The following is a 20,726-nucleotide window of genomic DNA, read 5'->3' on the forward strand; positions in this document are numbered from 1 at the left end:
GAATAAAACAGAATAGTGCCTTTGGGGAACTCTACATGGCTCACTATAGGCAAAGAATAGAATTTGAGGAATGGGAGCAGTGGGGGATGAAGGGAGAGAAATCCACAGGGACCAGGCCATGGAAGAGCTTTCTTTGCAACACCATAGGGTGTTAATGTTATAAATTATGTTATCTGTTGAAAAGTTTTGGTGAGTCACATGGTCAGGTTTGCATTGCAGAGAAAGAAGTCCACTCTGTTAACACCAGTGCATCTTCCTGCTTTCTCCTTAGTGCCTTTGAGTCCTTTTTCAGCCCAGCAGTCTGAGTCATCTTTTTAAAACATGTCAGATCATGTTATTTCTCTACTCAAAGCTCTGTCGAGACCCAGATCTTGGACTCTAGACTCGATGATCCACTAAATGGAACCAGGGATCCCAAGAGAAATGGTGGATTCCAGGTCTGAGGCAGGGAAAATGCAAGATAATCCTGGAGTATCTTGTGCAAGAAAGTAAGGAAGTGCTCAAAGACTCATAAGGATATATCAAAAGTACACAGAAGCCACTTTGAAAGAGTGCCTGTTGGACAATTTTTCCCCTCTAGGACAATTTGAGCATCAAAATAGTGATAGTAATAGATTGTAATCCACCAAATAAAATAAGAATCCATGAGTTCATATTGATAAAAACGAATGAATGAATGAATATGGGAGAAAGGAAAACTCTTCCTTTCTGTAGAAAGCTGACAAATAAATGTAGGAAAAATGATAGAAATAGAAAATTACCGTTTGGCCACCATCAGACAAAAATAAGCAATGACTGCTAGAACTACTGGTTGAAGGTTTGAGGAGTACTATGCACTGAATGTTTATGTCCCCCCCAAATTCATGTGTTGAAACCTAATCTCCAATGTGATGGTATTAAGAAGTGAGGCTTTTGGGAGGTGATTGGATCCTGAGGGTGGAGCCCTCATGAATGGGATTAGTGCCCCGATGGAAGAGGCCTCAGAGAGCTCCTGCACTCCTTCTGCCACGTATAGACACAGGGAGAAGACAGGAGTCTGTGAATCTGGAGGTGGGCTCTCACCAGACACCGAATCTGCTGGTGCCTTGATCTTGGGACTTCCCAGACTCCAGAATGGTGAGACTTAAATATCTGTCATTTATAAGTCACCCAGTCAATGGTAATTTGTTACAGCATCCTGAATGAACTAAGACAAGGGGAACAGGGTATTTACACAGACTCTATGATTATTTTCCCACAGGTCACTTACAAATTAGAAGTGGAAAAAATGATAACTTTTCCATGGAGAAATCTGTCAGATGTCACCTTAATCAAGTGACCATAGTTAACATCCTCAATAAGGGGACAAAATTCCATCGTGTATACCCTGATAGATGCACTAAGGACACGACATCACTTCTGTGCTCTTCCTGCCGTAAATATAGGACCTGAACTATGAGGAAAGATGAGACAAGCCCAGATTGAAGGACATTCTATAAAATAGCCGCCCATACACTTAAAAAATGCCAATGTCATGAAAGTCAAAGAAAGGCTGAGGAATATTTCCAGATTAAAGGAGACTAAGAATTAAAGACAGTTAAAGGCAGTGTGTCATCCTAGATTGGATCCTGGAGCAGAAGGAAAACTGCAAGAAAGGACATTAGTGAGACAGTTGGCTAAATGTGAACATGTACTGTATAAGAAGTAATATTACATCAAGTTAATTTCCTACTTTTCATAATTTTACTGTGGTTATGTAAGAACACTTTGCTCCACAATACCTTAGCTGGCATTTTCCTAAAAATATTACATGTTGTTAATGGGTGCCCACATATGTAGCAAAAGTATGAAAGTATGCACAGAAATGACACCCAGCAGGGAATTGGTTGGATGGTAGTATTAAAGGTAGCAAACAAATATAATCAAAATTGTCGTTTAAAATCTCTTAGGAAGTCACCAACACAGATGATTTTTCCTCCATCATTGTACCCTTTCACTGTTTTTTTTTTCCTTTTCCTTTTTTTCTTTTTTTAAGGGGGGAGGTAGTTAGGTTTTTATTTATTCACTTATTTAATGGAGGTACTGGGGATTGAACCCAGGATCTCGTGCAAGCTAAGCACGCATTGTACCACTGAGCTATATCCTGCCCCCCTCACCCTTTCACTGTTTCTATGGTTGAGCTCTGAATTCAGTAGCCAGCTTGTGGTTGGGGGCCATGTTGTATGCAAATCATCAGAATCCCAATTGGCCTGGTGGAATGCTCACAGCAGGAAAGAGGAGAGGGAATGATGACAGCCTGGACCTTCACCTAATTAAGGGTCTATTCTATTGTCAGAAACAGGGGCAGAGTCTCACCAAGCTCAGCACTCTGTGTGGGAGGACACTTAAATCAGCAGAGCCATATGGCTATCTAGACCTTCAACTTTCCAGGGATGGATGGCTCATAACATCCCGTGATAGCCTTTCCTGGTGTTTATCAACTCCTACCGTCAATAATCACTTATTTATGTTTACCTCATATCTCCCAGTGCAATTTCAATCTATTTTTCTATTACTCTGTAGATACAGAGAACAGATGGTCAGTGCTCTCCTTAATAACCTTCCTGAGAATGGAAGATCACCACTGAAGCCCCTCCTTCTTAGGTGGCACTATTCTTGACCAAAGGGTTCCAAACTCTTCATTGTTTTGCACGTTTCACTTTTGAGTCAATTATTTCATTTGCACTACATTAGATATTTTGAAAACAGTGTTTTTCTTTGAAAATGTGACACATACAGATGATTATAATTCTAACAGTACAAAAGCATATGCAGAGAAAAGTAAGTTTCCCTTCCATCCAAGACCTCTCAGTGTCTTTTTCTAGAATCAGCTATTCTCACTAGAGTCTCCTTCTAGAGAATTTTCTTACCATAGCCAAGTATATATAAATTCATTCTCCTCTAAATTCTTTTTCAATTCAACAAATGTTCATTAAGCACCTACTATGTGCCAGGCCCTGTGCTAACTCCTGGGGCAGAGCACGAGGAGAACAGAGATGTGCTTTTCTGTCTTTAGGGAAGAAAGGCATAGTCATTCATTCATCACATCTCCATTGAGTGCTCCCAAAGTATGAACCACTGCAGAACTTGGAACCCTTGCCCTTCCACAGCTCAGAGTGTATGGAGTTGAGAGGCAGCCCAATGAGCAGGCATAGTGTGAAAGATAAACCACTGCCAGGAGAGCATCAAGATGATCCTTAGCAATTGCCCCACATCCCCTTGTAAGCTGTGTGGACCCATATGGGGAGCAGGCCTCGAAAGCCAAGTGGAAAGGAGTGGAGTTCTTGGCAAAAGCAGCAGCACTGGAACCCTTGCCAGGCCCTGGGCTAAGCCCTTTACACACACTGTCTCATGTAATCTTCACAGTGATATGAGGTGAGTACCTTTATCCACGTTTTACAAATGAGGACACTGGGGGCTCCAAAGATGTTAGGGAGCTGGACCTGAATCACACAATTGAGGTTCAAACTCAAGTCCATCTTTTGCAAAGCGTGGGCTCTCAAACACTATCTTTTTTTTTTTTTTAAATTGAAGTACAGTCAGCTACAGTGTGTCAATTTCTGGTGCACAGCACAATGTCCCAGTTATGCATATACATACATATATTCATCTTTACATTCTTTTTCATTAAAGGTTACCACAAGATACTGAACTGAATATAGCGCCTTGCTCCATACAGAAGAAACTTGTTTTTTTTAAATCTGTTTTTATATATAGTGGCTAACATCTGCAAATCTCAAACTCCCAAATTTTTCCCTTACCACCCCTTTGCCTGGCAACCATAAGATTTTTACTACGTCTGCGAGTCTGTTTCTGTTTTGTAGATGAGTTCATAGTGTCCTTTTTTTTCCCTTTTATTTTTAGGATTCCACATATGAGTAATATCATATGGTATTTTTCTCTCTCTTTCTGGCTGACCTCACCCAGAATGATGATCTCCAGGTCCATCCATTTTGCTGCAATTGGCATTATTTCATTCTTTTTTATGGCTGAATAGTATTCCATTGTATAAATATATCACAACTTCTTTATCCAGTCATTTGTCGATAGACATTTAGGTTGCTTCCATGTATTGGCTATTGTATATAGTGCTGCTATGAACATTGGGGTGCATGTATCTTTTTGAATTAAGTTTCTCTCTGGATATATGCCCAGGAGTAGGATTGCTGGATCATATGGTAAGTCTATTTTTAGTTTTTTGAGGACTCTCCATATTATTTTCCATAATGGCTGCACCAAAATACATTTCCACCAACAGTGTAGGAGGGTTCTCTTTTCTCCACACCGTCTCCAGCATTTATCAACTGTAATCTTTTGAATGATGGCCATTCTGACTCATGTGAGGTGATACTTCATGGTGGTTTTGATTTGCATTTCTCTGATAATTAGGGATATTGAGCATTTTTTCATGTGCCTACTGGCCATTTGTATGTCTTCATTGGAGAATTGCTTGTTTAGGTCTTCTGCCCATTTTTGGATTGGGTTGTTTGTTTTTTTCCTATTAAGTTGCATGAGCTCATCTACCATCTTGATCACAGTTTCTGAGCTTGGGAGTGAGTAATGGATGATTCTGATACACCCCTTCCTTCCCCTTGTCCCCATGGAGAACCTACAAATAATAGGTTGACTCAGTCTCTTTTTAGAGTGACTTTTTCCATTTAAGGTGTGAGGTGTAAAGGAAAATGCATTGGTCTGGGAGTCAGGAGCCTTGGTTCTAGCTCCCGCTCTGCCTCTCATAATCTCTATGACCTTGAGCAAGTCCATTCTACCCTGTGGACCTCAGGGTCCTGATCTTGGGAGGGCAGAGGGCGGCAGAAATCATCTCTGGATGGTTGATGGGATTTGATCTTTCCATCATCCCAAAAGGGCTGTAATGACACCTCTGGGGCAAAAACTACATCCCCTATCTTGAGAATGACATAAAAGCAGCTCAGTAAATCTACTTATATTTGAGGTGATGTGAAGAATGGATCTGCAGTGAGGGTAAATAGCTAGCTTCCCCTTTCTGACAGTGTGAGATGTCAATATGTTAACACTTCCTTGGCCTCTGCTCTCTGCTCATAGTTCTGAACCCCACTGCCCCCTCTTCCCCATTTTCTCAATAAAATGAAATGAGCTTGAGTTAAGTAAGCAAGGACCTGTTTAGTAGAGCCAATTTAATTAAAGCCATAATCAACTAGCAACTGAAGAAATCATTAGAGAAAACTGGGAAAGAGCTCTAAAATTAATAAGTTATTGCAGATGTGTAATAACCCGAGAACTTTGCTCATGCTGATTTCATGCTCTGGAGAGCAGCCCCATGACGTGCTACAAGCCACGAAAAGAGGATGTGCCCCGGCCAGGAAGCCCCATAAAGCTAAGAGCAGAGAGGCTGGTCTGGTCCACAACGGAAGGTGACTGAGGCATGGCCAGCAGATAATGAGCCTCCTGCTTTTTTGCTCATTTCATTTTACATCAAACGTGGGGATTCAGAGACCAGATCTGATCTTTGGAAAAGCAAATCCTTCTTCTGGACCCCACAGTGACACAGGAGTGGGAAGCTAAAGGAGTCCAGTTCTCAGGTAAGTGTTTTCCTCTCTTCTTTCTTTCTTTCTTTCCTTTTCTCCACTTCCTTTAAATTTCTTTAAATTATAAAAGCAACAGAGATTCATCATTAAAAAAAAAACCCAAATTGCATTTAATTGTATGAGGCATAAAAGTCCTTAACCTCTTCCCTCCCTTTCTCTCTTTTCCTTTTCTTCCTTCCTTCCCTTCTTTCTTTTTTTTTTTTTTCAATTATGAAAGTAATGCATGCTCACTGTAATCAAACAGCACAGAATGGTATGAGGGATGCAGGAAAACTATTTAATTCCCATTCTTCCTTCCTATCTCTCTCTTCTCCTTCCTTCCTGTTTTCCATCCCTTCCCCTCTCCCTCTTCCCTCCCTCCTTTTCTTTCCCCTTTCCTTCCATTTTCAAAATTACTTAGGTAACATATGATAACTGCCAAAGAATCGAGCAGTACAGAATTGTATGGTATATAAATGAAAAGTCCTCCATCCCCACCCCCTCTTCCCCAACCCACCTTTTCATGCCTGATAGACATATTATAGACTTACCTTATTCCTTTTAATGGCTGCATAGTATTCTGTAGTGTGAATGCCCCATGATTTATTTATCAGGTGTGAGGTAAGTTTATGAAACATACCTTGGAATTGTTATAAAAGTTTAGAGGAAATGCAAGGAAGGTACGAATTGGATTGTTTGCTGCTGAAAATTCTATTTTATAGATAGCAATCATATCCATTTCTATAGCACTTTATATTCTGAAAATTGCCTTTGAAATATCACCTCATTTGATCCTCTTTTAGAGCAGCTCTGGGAAATAGGCAGATTATTATCTCCATTTTTACAGATAAGGAAACTGAGGCCCAGGAAAATGAAGAAACAGAAATACAGGCTCAAAGCTAGTTACGGATTCTCAGCCTGGTCCTCTTACAGCACTGTAAATTTAAGCTGCATTTCATCTTGCAAGTCGTAAAAGATTTAGACATTCTTTTACTTCTAAGCTTGTAGTTTAGAAAATCCATCCAAGTCATACAAATTCCCTTATTATTCTAATGAGAGTGGCAGTAGAACACTTGGTAAATATGAAGAGCTTTATTAATGGCTGGCACTCATAGCGAGCCCAAGACTCATTTGGTTTCCTAATTGGTTTCTGTTACTTTAAATGTAAAGTGAGTCTGTTTGCTCCCAATCCTGTTTAGAAGTGGAAAGAAATACAATATGTTGCATTATTCTATGGGGAAAAATGTTTAAATCAGTAGTAAATCATTCAGAAGTGTATTCTATTTAAAATCAGAAAATGCCCATCAGCATCTTACTGCCAAGCTCCTGTAATACGTTTCCGTGGGATTTGTAGTTTTAATACCATTTTAGTTGGAGAAAGGGGGACTCCCAGTGTGTCTCCCAGATCAGCAGTTTTAGTTATGATTACTTAAGGAGAGAAGCTGGGTAGACATAATGAGATGGTCAGATCGGCTTTATAATTTGAAATGAGATGCTAAATCGATCTGCTTTAAAATTAGAAATGATTTGATGAGTTACTTTTGTCAATAAGATCTTCTCGCATAATGCTTCTTCCACAAAGTTTAGGGTCATTAAAGCTGCCAGTTGTTGGGCTGAAGTTGTGTGCATTATGGTTGAATACATCACATTGTGTAATTATGCATTTAATGACTGTCTTCCTCTCTGGGCTAACAACTGCTTCATGAGGGCGAATATCTCTGAGTTGTCTTCCCAGCGCTGTATTTCCAGTGTGAAACACAGTGTCCGGCACAGAGTAGGCACTCAACAAAATGTGTTAAACGGAGATGCAAATAAATCCATTGGTGAGGTTGTAGCCAGGCTCAGGCAGGCGTCTATATTGTGGCTGGTTGACATGGCTTTAAGCAGTAGGGAAAAGCCTAGCGTGGGATGCAAAGCAGTATGGTCACACGCACTTGGAAATCGTTTGTTCTGAATCTGAGCTGGGCATATTTCTTTCTGAATGCAGGTTTAGACAATGAAAGAACACATCACATATCAGAGGCTTTTTGGATTGATTCTCATGTCGAGTTTGATCTTTCTGTCAGGTAAGAAAATGTATTTTTATTATCTCTTTCAATAGCTCATGTACAGTAGGTTACCGAAATAAGCCATTTGAAAAATTGCTGGTCCATCTGTCTGTAGGACACGCTGTAGCTTCAGTAAATGAATCCATTCACTCAGGATTACTCACGACTGATGGAGACCTGGCCCTCAATTATACAGTATCTTGGACTACTATCTTTGACATTTCTTAATGAAACTCTGAAAAGCCATTTGGTGGCTAATGCACACCTAACCAAAATGTTGCATTTTCTTTTCTTTTTTGGGGGGGGGGTAATTAGGTTTATTTATTTATTTATTAATTTAGTTTTTTTTTTTTTAATGGAGGTACTGGGGTTTGAACCCAGGACCTCATGCATGCTAAGCAGACACTCTACCACTGAGCTATATCCACCCCCTGTGCTTTGCATTTTCTTAGGCTGTTTTCTCTTAGGCATAATGCTTTATTTAAAGCTCCCAGGAGCATTAGGATACCGTCTTTCTCCATTATACATATATGGCAACAATCATAGAATATAGACGGGAAACTGAGGTGTGCTAAAAGCTGGTCACTGACTCACAGTGACAAACAGGCATCTATCTGTTCTGGGAGACCCAGCCCTTGCCTAGATTCTGTGACTGGAATGGGGATAGAGTCTGTCTTTGTTTCTATTCTGCAGTAAATAGGTGATTGAGACAGTTCAACTGAAGTAGCTAGTGATTTGGAGACTTGAGAACAAGGTTGTCTTGAAAGACTAAAATCCCATCCGTGTTAAATAAATTCAGTTGATGACGTTGCTCATTTAGCACATCAGTCTTTAGCTGAAAGGCCACACATGTCAATGAGTGAAATTCCTTGATGAAATAGACCCGGGGTTTAATTTGAACAACCCTCAGATTTGAGAGCTAATCTTCTGGAAATATACCAAATCATCATCACCATCAACAGCTAACACTGACAGGTGTGTGTAAGTCCTGATGGGAGACCATGTTTCTTATAACAAATTTGAAATGGGACCTATGGGGACCTATTTGCTGAGTTAATAAGTTAATGCAGTTAATGATGGTGGTGGTGTACATGACACAAATTCTAAGTGGATTTTTTTGGGTAAAGGGCATGGGGCATGGATAAGAGGGATCTAGGAACAGAGGGATCTACAAGTCTTTACTGTATCATGGAAGGAAAAGTGGAAGGGTGTCTGATATTGAAAGGTTAGAATGGGTTTTGTAAGGAATGTCATTGGTCAATGAAAATTACGATAGATGTGCAGATTTTAAACCTTCAGAGGTCACTTTAAAGCAGTCCCAGGTTTTCCAGACTGAATCTCAAATCCCCGAGTCAAGGAAATAATTTCTTTTAGGTTATCAAACAATTAGGTCTAATTGTCCTTTGGCTGGTGAGAAATTCATCATTTTCTTTCTCGAAAAAAATTTGGTTCTTGAAACAATGGTTCACTCCCCTTCAGGCTCCAGACTGTGAAGGTCATTGCGGGAGAGCAAGGGCCAAGCCTAGATCAGGCAGAGGGTGATTCAGATGCTGTCACTGGATGAAGCCAGAGTGTGGCGCAAAACCATGTCTGTGGAGGGAATACCAAGGGTCAGGAAAAGCAACCAGATCTCTCATAAGGACTAAAGGGTGAGAGCAGTGCCAGCAAGAAGGGAGGAAGACTGAGGTCAGGAATTAATAGTTGCAGAATGGAGCGGGGGTAAGGAATAAAGCAGAAATAGCCTCTCACCTCCCTGCTTTTACTCTTGCTCTGCGGTAGCCTGTTCTCAACACAGCAGCCAGGGCAATCCTTCAATGGATCAAGTCAGATCACATCACTCTTACTCAAAACTTGCCAATAGTTGCCAGTTGGTGCTCAACGACCACTGGGGAGGAGTAGGTAATTCCTCTACTCTTAATCCAAGAAGAACTCTTGGCAGGCTACATACATGGTCAGCAACCTGCTTACCGGAAGAGGGGACGTGTTGGATACCTCTGTGACTGGTGACTGGTGACTGGTGACAGAAAGGATGCTCAAAGTTGGATGCTTCTATATATGACAGGTCTGGTTTATCTAAAGGTTAGTTGGTTACTCACTAGACCAGTTGGAAGTAGAGGCAGTGGATGGCAGTAACTCCGGGTCTCTGTGGTTGTCCACATTATGGCCATGGTGATGTGGGTAGTGGAACTCCCCAGGATCAAGCACCTATCTGCTATATCTACTCAGCCATGAGTCTGCTAGATGAGGACCTGGTCTTCATCTTTTCAGTGCTCCTGGACATTCTTTTGCAAGGATCGGTGATACTAAGAGCCAGAACACCTTTTGCTCAGGTAAAGGTTTCATATAATATGGAAATGAGCATTTGCTCCCTCCCCGTTTATGAGTGAGTAATGACATCTCCTAGTTGAGGCAGGCATGGTGTACCCTCAGCAGAATGCTCACCTTCAGAATGAGCAGATTCTCCACAGTATAAATACAGCCAATGCCTCTGGTGGGCCCCTTCCCCGACATCTGCTCTGCTTCCTCTCTCTCCTCCAATAGGAGATTTCACCAAGATGTTAGCTGGGCCTTGAGCCTTATGGAGTATTATGAGTTGAATTGTGTCCCCCAAAATTAATAGGTTTAACTCCTAACCCTCAGCACCTCAGAATGTGTTCATATTTGGAAATAGGTTGATACAAATGTAATTAGTTAAGGAAAGATGAAGTCACACTGGAGGAATGTGGGCCCCTAATCCAGCATGACTGGTGGTTCTTATAAAAAAGGGACATTTGGACACAGACAGGCACACAAGGAGAAAGCCATGTAAAAACAAAGGCAGAGATTGAGGTGATGCCACAGAAGCCATGGAACACCACACAGTGCCAGGAAACCACCAGAAACTAGGGGAGAGGCATGGAACAGATTTTCCCCTGAGCCCTCAGGAGGAAACAACCCTGCTGACACTTTGCTCTCAGACTTCTAGTGTCCGGAACTGGGACAGAATCTATTTCTGTTGTTTGTGGTACTTTGTTGCAGCACCTGAGCAACGAATACACTCAGACACTGATGTGTCTGATGATCAGGGTCCCTGGACCAGAAATCTTGGATAAAGTAAAGGAAAACAGGTCACCTCATGGGGGAGAAACAGTGACCAGGTCATGATCACAGTGCTGCACGATGGACGAACATTATTTGTCCACTCCGCCTAAGGTGGTGCAGGGCAGTGCACCTAGAATCTCAGCCCCCTAACCTTTGATACATTTTCACCTTTCAAGGAGAAACTGCCAAGAGAGGACAGAAAAACAAGTATAGAATATATCTGATGATTACTAATGCTGCCTTCAGAAAATAAAGGGACTTTACTGACAAAAAAAATCATATGGAATGTCTGTCTCTTGGAATTCTAAGCTTTTTACTCACTAACTTTTAAGATGAATTTATTAATTTTGGGGTCTGATAGGGAGAGGGAATGCTCTCCTGATCTTTTGCCGAAAGTTCTCTAAAACAAAGGGCAGGGCCCAAATTCATTTTGCAGTTCAGAACCTCTTATCTTGTGTAGGGTGCTTCACCCACATCTCTGATACTTTTGTACTAAGGACAACTTTCCATCTGTCCACCCATCAGCCTCCAACTCAGTGCCCTAATATAGGGCAAAACCATTATATTCAGTAAATAGTGATAAAGGACCTACTATGTGCCAACCATTATGCTCAGAGCTGGAAACCGGCAGTAAGGGCCAAGACTCCAGTTATGCTACTATGCTGAAAAATCAGATAATACAAAATTCAGAGCATTCTGGGAAAACCTGGCTTTGTTAATGGCCAATCAATTCAATTCTGCTTAAAAATTGCTTAAGATTGGCATCATCAGGCAAAGCAGCTTTGGAATTTAGCAAAAAGTAAAATAAAATTACATATTGAGTAACTATTGTGGCAAGAGTATTATTTCCCCCCAGGCTTTGCCAGAGAAAGCCCTGGGGCATAATCTTTCCCTGTATCTGTCTGCTAGAGTGAAAAAATGGTAGCTGGCAGATAAAACATCATGAGAAAAGAAAACTACACACCAATATCCCATATAAACCTAGATGAAAAAATTCTTAACAAATTATTGCAGACTAAATCCAGCAGCATATTAAGAGGGTTATCTACCCTGACCAAGTAGAATTTTTACCAAGAATGCCAAGGTGGTTCAACATATAAAAATTGATCTATCAATGTAATACACTACATTAATAGATTGAAGGGGGAAAAATGATGATCTTAATTGATGCAGAAAAAAGCATTTGACAAAATCCAGTGCCCTTCATGATAAAAGCACTCAACACACTAGAAATAGAAGGGAACTTCCTCAACCTGTAAAGGGCATCTATGAAAACCCCATAGTGAACATCATACTTAATGGTGAAAAACTAAAAACTTCTCCCTAAGATCAGGAACAAGCCCAGAATGCCCACTGTCATCACTTCTATTCAATATTAAGCTGGAAGTTCTAGCCAGAGCAACTGGGCAAGAAAAAGAAATAAAAGACATTCAAACTGGAAAAAAAAATGAAGCAATCTTTAGTCACAGATAATATGATCTTACATAAAGAATATTCTAAAGAATCTGAAGAAAAGATATTTCAGCTAACAAACAGATTCAGCTAAGTTGCAGGATACAAGACCAATGCAGAAAAATTAGTAGTATTTCTATGTGCTAACAGCAAACAATCTGAAATGAAGTTAAGAAAACAACTTCATTTACAATATTATCTAAAAGAACAAAATATCTAGGAATAAATTTAATGAAAGAGGTGAATGACTTCTCCACTCAAACCACAAACATTGCTGAAAGAAATTAAAGAAGACCTAAATAAATGGAAATGATCCCACATTCACAGATTTAATATTAAGATGGCAATATTCTCCAAAGAGATCTATAGATTCAATGCAAACTCTGTCAGAATCCCAATGGTCTCTTTTACAAATATGGAAAAGCCAGTCCTACAATTCATATGGAATTGCAAAGAACACTGAATAGCCCAAACAACCTTGGGAAAAAAAAAACAAAGTTGGAGGACTCACACATCCTGATTTCAAAACTTACTATAAAGCTACAGTAATCAAAACAGTATGTTATTAGCATAAGGACAGACATAGATTAATGGAACAGAATTGAGAGTCCAGAAAGAAAGCCATAAAAGTATAGTCAATTAATTTTCCACAAGGGTGACAAGACCATTCAATGGGGAAAAAGAGTCTTTCCAGCAAATGCTGATGGGAAAACTGGATATGTAAACATATATCCATGGACACATGTATACATGCAAATATATGTAAACACATGTAAAAGAATGAAATTTGACCGCTACTTCACACCATATACCAAAATTAACTCAACATGAATGAAAGATCTAAATGTAAGAACTACAACTATAAAACTCTTAGAAGAAAGCATAGAGGTAAATCTTCATGACCTTGGATCTGACAATAGATTCTTAGAAATGACACCAAAAGAACAAGCAGCAAAAGAAAAAATAAATTGGACTTCATCAAAATTAAAAACTTTTGAGCATCCAAGACACTATCAAGAAAGCTAAAAGACAGCCAACAGAATGGGAGCTATATGCAGGTCGCATATCTCATACGGTCCTAGTATCCAGAATATATAAAGAATGCTTACAGCTCAACAACAAAAAGACTAACAACCCAGTTAAGAAATGGACAAAGGACTTGAAGACATTTCTCCAAAGCAAACATACACATGGCTAGTAAGCACATGAAAAGATGCTCAGTGCCATTAGTCATTAGGGAAATGCAAATCAAAACCACAATGAGATGCCACTCACACCCTCTAGAATGCTTTTTTAAAAATTCTTTTTTCTAGGGGTGGGTAATTACATTTGTTTATTTGTTTATTCATTCATTCATTCATTCATTCATTCATGGATATGCTGGGGATAGAACCCAAGACCTTGTGCATGCTAAGCACACACTCTACCATTGAGCTATACCCTCCCCCCAGAATGCTTTTAATACTAATTTTGAAAAACCAGGAAACAACAAGTGTTGACAAGGAGTCAGAGAAGTTGGAACCCTCATACGTTGCTGATGGGAATGTAAAATGGGGCAGCCCCTGTGGAAAACAATCTGGCTACTCAATAAGTTAAACTCAGAATTACTATACGACCCACTTCTAGGCAGATACACAAAAGAAATGAAAACATGTGTTCAAACAAAATGAATAGCATGTATGTTCATAGCAGCACTGTTCATAACAGTCAAAAGGCAGAAACAGCCCAAATACCCATTAACAAATGAATTAATTTTAAAAATGTGGTCTATCCATACAATGGAATATTATTCAGCCATAGAAGAGAATGAAGGACTGACACAGGCTACAACATGGATGGACCTTGGAAACATGATGCTAAGCGAAAGAAGCTAGACACAAAAAGTCACATATTGTAGTATGATTTCATTTACATGAAATGCCTAGAACAGGCAAATCCACAGAGGCAAAAAGCAGATTAGTGACTGCAAGGGGCTGAGGGGAGGGGCAAAAGGGGAGTGACTGCTTGATGGGTACAGGGTTTCCTTCCGGGATGATGAAAATGTTCTGGAACGAGATAGCAGCGATGGTTGTACGCCATCGTGAATGTACTAAATGCCACTGAATTGTACACTTTAAAATGATTAAAATGGTGAACTTTATGGTCTGTGTATTTTCTCAGGACAAATACAATGGTGCCTGGCACTCCTAGGGGCTGTAACATAGCCGTTTAAATGAGGTTTATGATAAGTTTTTCCTAACACGGAAAACACTTATGTCATAACATAGAAACAAGCAAAACCCATGCACAGAAAAAGAAAAAAAAATAAGCAAAGGAAATATTCTTAAGTGTTAAAGGTCTCTGGGCGGTGGGGTTCTGGCTGACTTCATTCTCATCTTTTTACTTTCTAATATTTTCCATTTTTTCTTTTAAAAAGCATGTGCAGTATCACTTTTATAAGGGGAAAAATACCTCTTTTTTAAGTGGGGGAAAACAGTCAATGTAATTTTGAATAAAAGGAAACAGGAGAGAGGCGAAGAGACACAGAGGAGCCAAATCAAGAGAGAACACGCTTCAGGGGAGCAATCACGTAATTTGAACTTGAAAATTGCCAGGGAACAGATGGCCGCGTCCAAGCAGACATCTGCAATGGATAGTTAAATCATATGCAAAGACACAAGTGGCCTTTGAAGCAGACCCTGGAGAGGCGCGGCAGACAACGCTGCTCGCCCGCCCGGCCAAACAGAAAGGCAAAGCTCCTGCCCCGCCTCGTCACAGCCCAGCCTCCTCCCAGCCCTGCTGGGGGTCTGGATGTGCTTGCACGCACGCGTGAGGGTGCAAAAGAGGTTGTGGGAGAAGAACGGGGCCTCTAAGAGTGACGAAGGCCAGCATGCAGCTGACATTTACCTGGGTCTCCGCGGTTTGGAAACTTTCTCACCTACGTGACCTAAACGTTAGTTATTGCGTCAGTTTCATACCTAACGTCCCTGCGAGGTAGGTGATTAGTACTCCCATCTTACTGTGAGGGACAAGGCACAGGGAAGTGGCCTGAGCTTGCTTATTTAACATTCATACAGCGCTCACTATATGCCAGGCACAGTCCTAAAACCTTTCACATGCATTCATTTCCCATGTTCACACAACTAGGAAGGGGCAGACCTGGGACTTAAGTATGGCCTTTTGGACTCCACTGCACTACACTTCTGCTCAGATCTAAGCAGAACTTCCCTCTGCCTGCAGGACCTCAAGAATGGCCACAAGTGATTTTTTTCTTTCTACCTACCAATCGATCTATGTATCCACCCATCTTTATTTTTCTGATTATGAATGTAAAACACTATTTATAAAAATGCAAATATCACTGAAATAAGTAACACAGAAATTAAAAACCCCCCTCAATCTCAAACCTAGAGATACTCATTCTTAACTGTTCGGTGTGTTTTCTCCCAGATTTTTTTCCTAGTATATGCTAACACACACATTTTTCTCTTATTTTTTAAATAGGATAATACTATATTTACACTTATGTAACTCCCATTTAACATAATATTAAGCCTTGGAAATCTCCCCATGACAGATCTACCTTGTTTGTTTTACTAGTCCATTGTATAGAGGTAACAATTAACTAGTCACTTATTGATAGACACACAGATTTTCCTGTTTTTTCTCAATTACAAACAATGCTGCAATAAATATCCTGTACTTACATCTTTGTACACATGTATATTTGCCTAGAATAAATTGATAGAAATGTAATTGCTAGGTCAAAAGCATATACACAATTATATACAATTAAAATTTTCATAGATATTGGCAAATTGGCCTTCAAAAAGAAAAAGACTGTATTAATTGGTACTCCACCGGCAGTGTTTTAAAGTGACTTGTTTTGACACACATTACTCTATATAAAATAAACAACAAGGACCTACTGTATAGCACAGGGAACTATATTCAATTTCTTGTAATAACATATAATGGAAAAGAATCTGAAAAGAAAATATATATTTGTATATGTATAATTGAATCACTTTGCCGTGCACGTGAAACTTACACTCTAAATCAACTACACTTCAATAAAAAATTAAAAAATAGAATGACTTGTTTCCCCATAGGCTTGCCAATGCTGGGTATTACCAGTCTAAAGTGTTATCATTCTAAAAGGTAAAAATGGTATCTTATTATCATTCCAATGTGTGTTTTAAACACAGTGAGAAGCCATCTTTTTATATTTCTGATTTAGGAAGTTTCTTCTTCATGTCCTTTGACAACTGGTTTTATATTAGCATATTGCAGATGGTAGAGGCCCTTGTAGACTATGTGTGATTATGATACATTCTCTTTTAAGGGACAAATAAGCCCTGGAGATTTAAGCTCACCATAAAACCCATTCTTAAATGTTGTATATGATGTCATTTTGGAGGGCTGAACAGAAAAGCAATGTTAACCAACCATAATTGAGACTTGGGTTTCAGACCAATTATTGCCTTGTGAGATTAACTCTCGATTTATTAGCCACATGAATGATGATAAAATAATATAATCACAGAAGCCAAGGACAGAAATGAGCACTAGAAATAGCTCCCTGGCAGGTGGATGCTATGAGTTCTGGCACCTGGGTGCGTGTCTGTGCAGGTGAGTGTGTGTGTAGGCAGACACATATTTGTTTGCTTTGGGAAGATGTTCAGTGGAGGAATGGAGGGAGAGAATACTGTAGGGCTAGGGACTAGCTAGAAGCTTTCATTTGGGGACATCTCCCAGAAGCAGGGAAGTAGTCACTGCCTGTCAGCCTCTGTAGTGTGCGGTCAGTTTTACAGTGGCAGTCGCAACATTACACCCTTAATTCAGAGGAAGGTTGGCGTTCCATTCCGCCGTAAAGCTCTTTTTGGTCTGTCTTGGGTAGTGCTGGGACTAGAATTAGGCTGATTTTCGGCAATCCTCAGATATTTCTCTAGTGGCCTGTGTTGTGAGGTTTGCAATGGTGATGGTATCACAATTCATCCATAGATACCTATGAAACGAAGGGCACACTCAATTTAAATTTTCACAGACATTGCCAAATTGCCCACCAAAAGACTGTACCAATGGATGTGTCCTTCAGCAATGTTTTAGAGCATACAGCATCTCAATCTTCAAACAGTCTCGTAAGGTCAGTAGGTAGGAGTGTTACTTGCCATAGATGATAGAAATGGCCCTTGGAACTGTGTATGTATATGACCCTGTAGCCCTGAAATCCCATTTTACTGAAGCAAAGGTTGAGGCATCAGGAGGTTATGTTACTTGCTAAAAGTTACCCACTTTTTGAGCGTCAGAGCCAGGATTCCAACCCACGTTGTCTGACTCCAGGGCCAATGGTAACCAGGCCCATGGCCATCTTGAGCCTCTTAAAGCTACTACAGCCCCCTTAGTGAGGAAATGGAAGGAGGGAATCAGGATACACCCCGGCAGGGCTGTTGCTCCCAGTCCTGAATGCAAACAGAAGCCCCGCAGCTTCGCTGTTGTCCATCTTTCAGGCCCCTGTCAGTGCCTCAGTGAGAAGCAGTCTCCAGAGACAGAATAAATCAGGTAATTTGGCTCAGGAAAAGGCATTGGAGAAATAAATTGCTGTTGCACCGTGAATATAATAAGGCAGTTAGGTAGATGGAAATAGTCATCTTTTTATTATATGAATGAGGATCATGTGCAGCAAATTTTAAGTACAAGCTGCCTTTTCCTTGGTCTCCCCCCCACCCCCACCACTAGCCACACACTTCTAACTGCCTCCCCAAACTGTTCAGTTGGTGTGTGCTCTGGGAACACTAATCTAACTTTTCATATTAGCCCAGGCAAAATATAATTAGAAAGAAGCTCTTCTGCCTAAAAAAGGTCACATGTCAATGTCAAATAGAGATGATTTTTGTATATTTACTATTTTGGCTTACTTGTACCAGTATTGATTCATAATAATATTGTACAACCTGGATTTGACTATATGGCTAAAGAAGATGAGAAAATTGATTTTTTTTTTGTTACTGAAATTTCATTTGTTTTCTCTTTTCCCTTCCCTTCCCCAAACATGGGCAGATGCACTTTCACTAAAAGGAAAAAGGCTGGACTTTTACAGAGGAGCTGACACCTATGTAAGCCTGGCTACCACCATTCCTGAACTCAGTCGATTCACCGTGTGCATTGACCTGGTATTTGTGGGTGGCAAATCAAGTGGTTGGATGGCCTTCTCCTATATTACTAATAACACCTTCCTGGGTAGAGAAGACATAGACCTTGGACTTGCAGGAGACCATCAGCAGCTAATAGTGTACAACTTGGGCAAGACCTTTTACATCCGTTACCAATTGACTCCATTTCAATGGCACACAATATGCTTGATATGGGATGGTGTGAAGGGCAGATTAGAGCTCTTCCTGAATAAAGAAAGGATACTGGTAATGATGGATCAACCACAACACTTGACGCCTAATGGGACTCTGGTTCTAGGACATTTTCTCAAGAAAGGGGACAACCAGGTTAAAAGCATGGTTCCTAGGTTCACCAACAGTTTGTACTACTTTCAACTTTGGGACCACATCCTGGAAAATGAAGAGTTTATGAAGTGTTTGAGTGGAAACGTGGTTAGTTGGGAAGAAGATGTTTGGCTCGTCAACAAGATCATTCCAACTTTTGACGTGAGACTGCGCTGCTGTGAGTAACTTAAGAATTGTCTTCCTTAGCAAGGGTACTAGTGACTTGGTACTCTTCTGCTCACTACTCCAAATAACCCACTCCTAGACCCAGGCTCTGTCTTCCTTGGAGGGGCTCAAGGTTGCGACAGTTTTGTTGTCTACTTTTTAACATAGAGCAAATAGTACTTTCTGCCCTGTATTTTGATATGATTTCAAACTTATACAAAAAATTGCAACAGGAAAAAGAAGCTCTGTATAGTCTTGCCCAGCTTCACTGACTGTTACATTTTCCCCACATGTTTTATCATTCTCCCTCTGTCTTTTTCTCTTTCCCTCTGCACAGACACACACACACACACACACACACACAGTTTCTTAATAATTTGAGATTAAGTTGCAGACATAATGCCTCATTTCTCCTATGTGTAATTTCCTAAGAAGAAGGACATTCTCTTCTATAACCACAGTACAGTTGTCAAAATCAGGAAATTTAACATTGATACAATATTAATATCTAATTCATAGTCCATATTCAAATTAGGCAATTGTCTTAATAATTTCCCTTTTTCTCACTTGGTCCAAGAGCCAATTCAGGATCATGCATTGCATTTAGTTGTCTCTTTAGATTCTAATCTGGAAGGAATCCTTAGTCTTTCCTTGTCTTTCATGATGCCAGTTTGTTCCATTACCGGTGATGATAACTTTGATTACTTGATTCAATGATTGCTAGATTTCTCTGCTGCAGAGTTACTATTTTTTCCTTTGTAGTTTGGAATAGGTAATTTCCAGGGAGATATTTGGAGGCTGTGTCAATATCCTGTTTTTATGAAACTTTCACCCAGTAGTTTTACATCTATTGATGATTCTTGCCTCAATCACTTATTACTATGAAGCTTGCAAAATGATGATTTTTAAAACTCCATCATTTTTTCTACATTTATTAATTGGTATTCTATTGTAAGGAAGAGTGTTCTCTTCTTGCACATTTGCTTATTTATTCCTTCAGTTGTTTATGTGTTTATATCAGCATGAACTCATTGATTCTTATTTTATTCAATGGGTTACAATCTATTACTATCATTTATTTTCATGCTCAAACTGGCCCAGATTTGGCCAGTGGGAGTCTTCAATCTGGCTCTTGTGTCCTTTTGACACCTTCCAAGAATTTTTCAAGCCCTTCCTTACTTTCTAGCACAGCAAGATGTTATGGGCTCATCTTGTACTTTTCTCACTCAGCCCAAGAATCGGCCCAAGAATTTTACCAAAGAGCCACATTCCTCCTTTCAGTGGGGAATGGTATTTATAAACCTATTCATTTTTTTTTTGAAAGCAATGATGATGTTGAAGAACTGTTTGGAATGGAATTCTTGTAAGAAAACTGGGTTTTGGAATTACACATGTAATCTCCTCCTTCTTTACAGTTTTTAGGAGGAAATGCAAGATTGTTTTTCTCTCTGCAACCCCACTCTCCCCTCAAATCCAATCTTCTCCATCAGCAGCAGTCCTGAAGCCTGGGTAAAGTCAGTGATAATAGCATCAAGACAGGATTATTTTTCTCACTTTTGGAAATATTCACTTATTCTTGGAGGAATATTATTTACTGTTCTTATGGATTTGGGAAGTGGGTACCAAGAGAATGGGGGCTGCATCCATGCCTAATAGATGTGCTTTCACCAACAGTCTGGATTCTGTTTGAGTTAATGGAAGAGGCACATTCAGGGGGTTTGGGGGTTTCTGTGTTTCTTTGAGACCAGAGTAATGCAAAGGAACAGGAAAGCTGCTCCTTTGAGCTACTACCTGAAGGTATTTGGTTTTTCTATTTTCTAAAGACTTGAAAATAAAAGAGAAGAGTCCCAGCTGGCTCTGATTACAACACTGAACTAGGGACTAGTAGGTTAAGACTGGACCACTCACTCAAAGCAGTTTAAAGTAACTTTATCTTTGAT

At 40.0% G+C, this 20,726-nt stretch overlaps 1 protein-coding gene across 1 annotated transcript in view; it reads left to right on the forward strand.

The window, feature by feature from the left end:
- The first annotated feature begins 7,436 nt into the window (after window positions 1–7,436).
- ADGRG4 (adhesion G protein-coupled receptor G4) overlaps window positions 7,437–20,726 on the forward strand; it is an 82,745-nt gene continuing 69,455 nt past the window's right edge. The window contains 2 exon segments of the mRNA XM_006195387.2: window positions 7,437–7,630; window positions 18,185–18,799. Of these exon segments, the coding sequence (XP_006195449.2) occupies window positions 7,561–7,630; window positions 18,185–18,799 (685 nt within the window). The 5' untranslated portion in view covers window positions 7,437–7,560.

The sequence above is a fragment of the Camelus ferus genome, chromosome X, assembly GCF_009834535.1.
Source record: "Camelus ferus isolate YT-003-E chromosome X, BCGSAC_Cfer_1.0, whole genome shotgun sequence".
Classification (NCBI taxonomy): Eukaryota; Metazoa; Chordata; class Mammalia; order Artiodactyla; family Camelidae; genus Camelus; species Camelus ferus.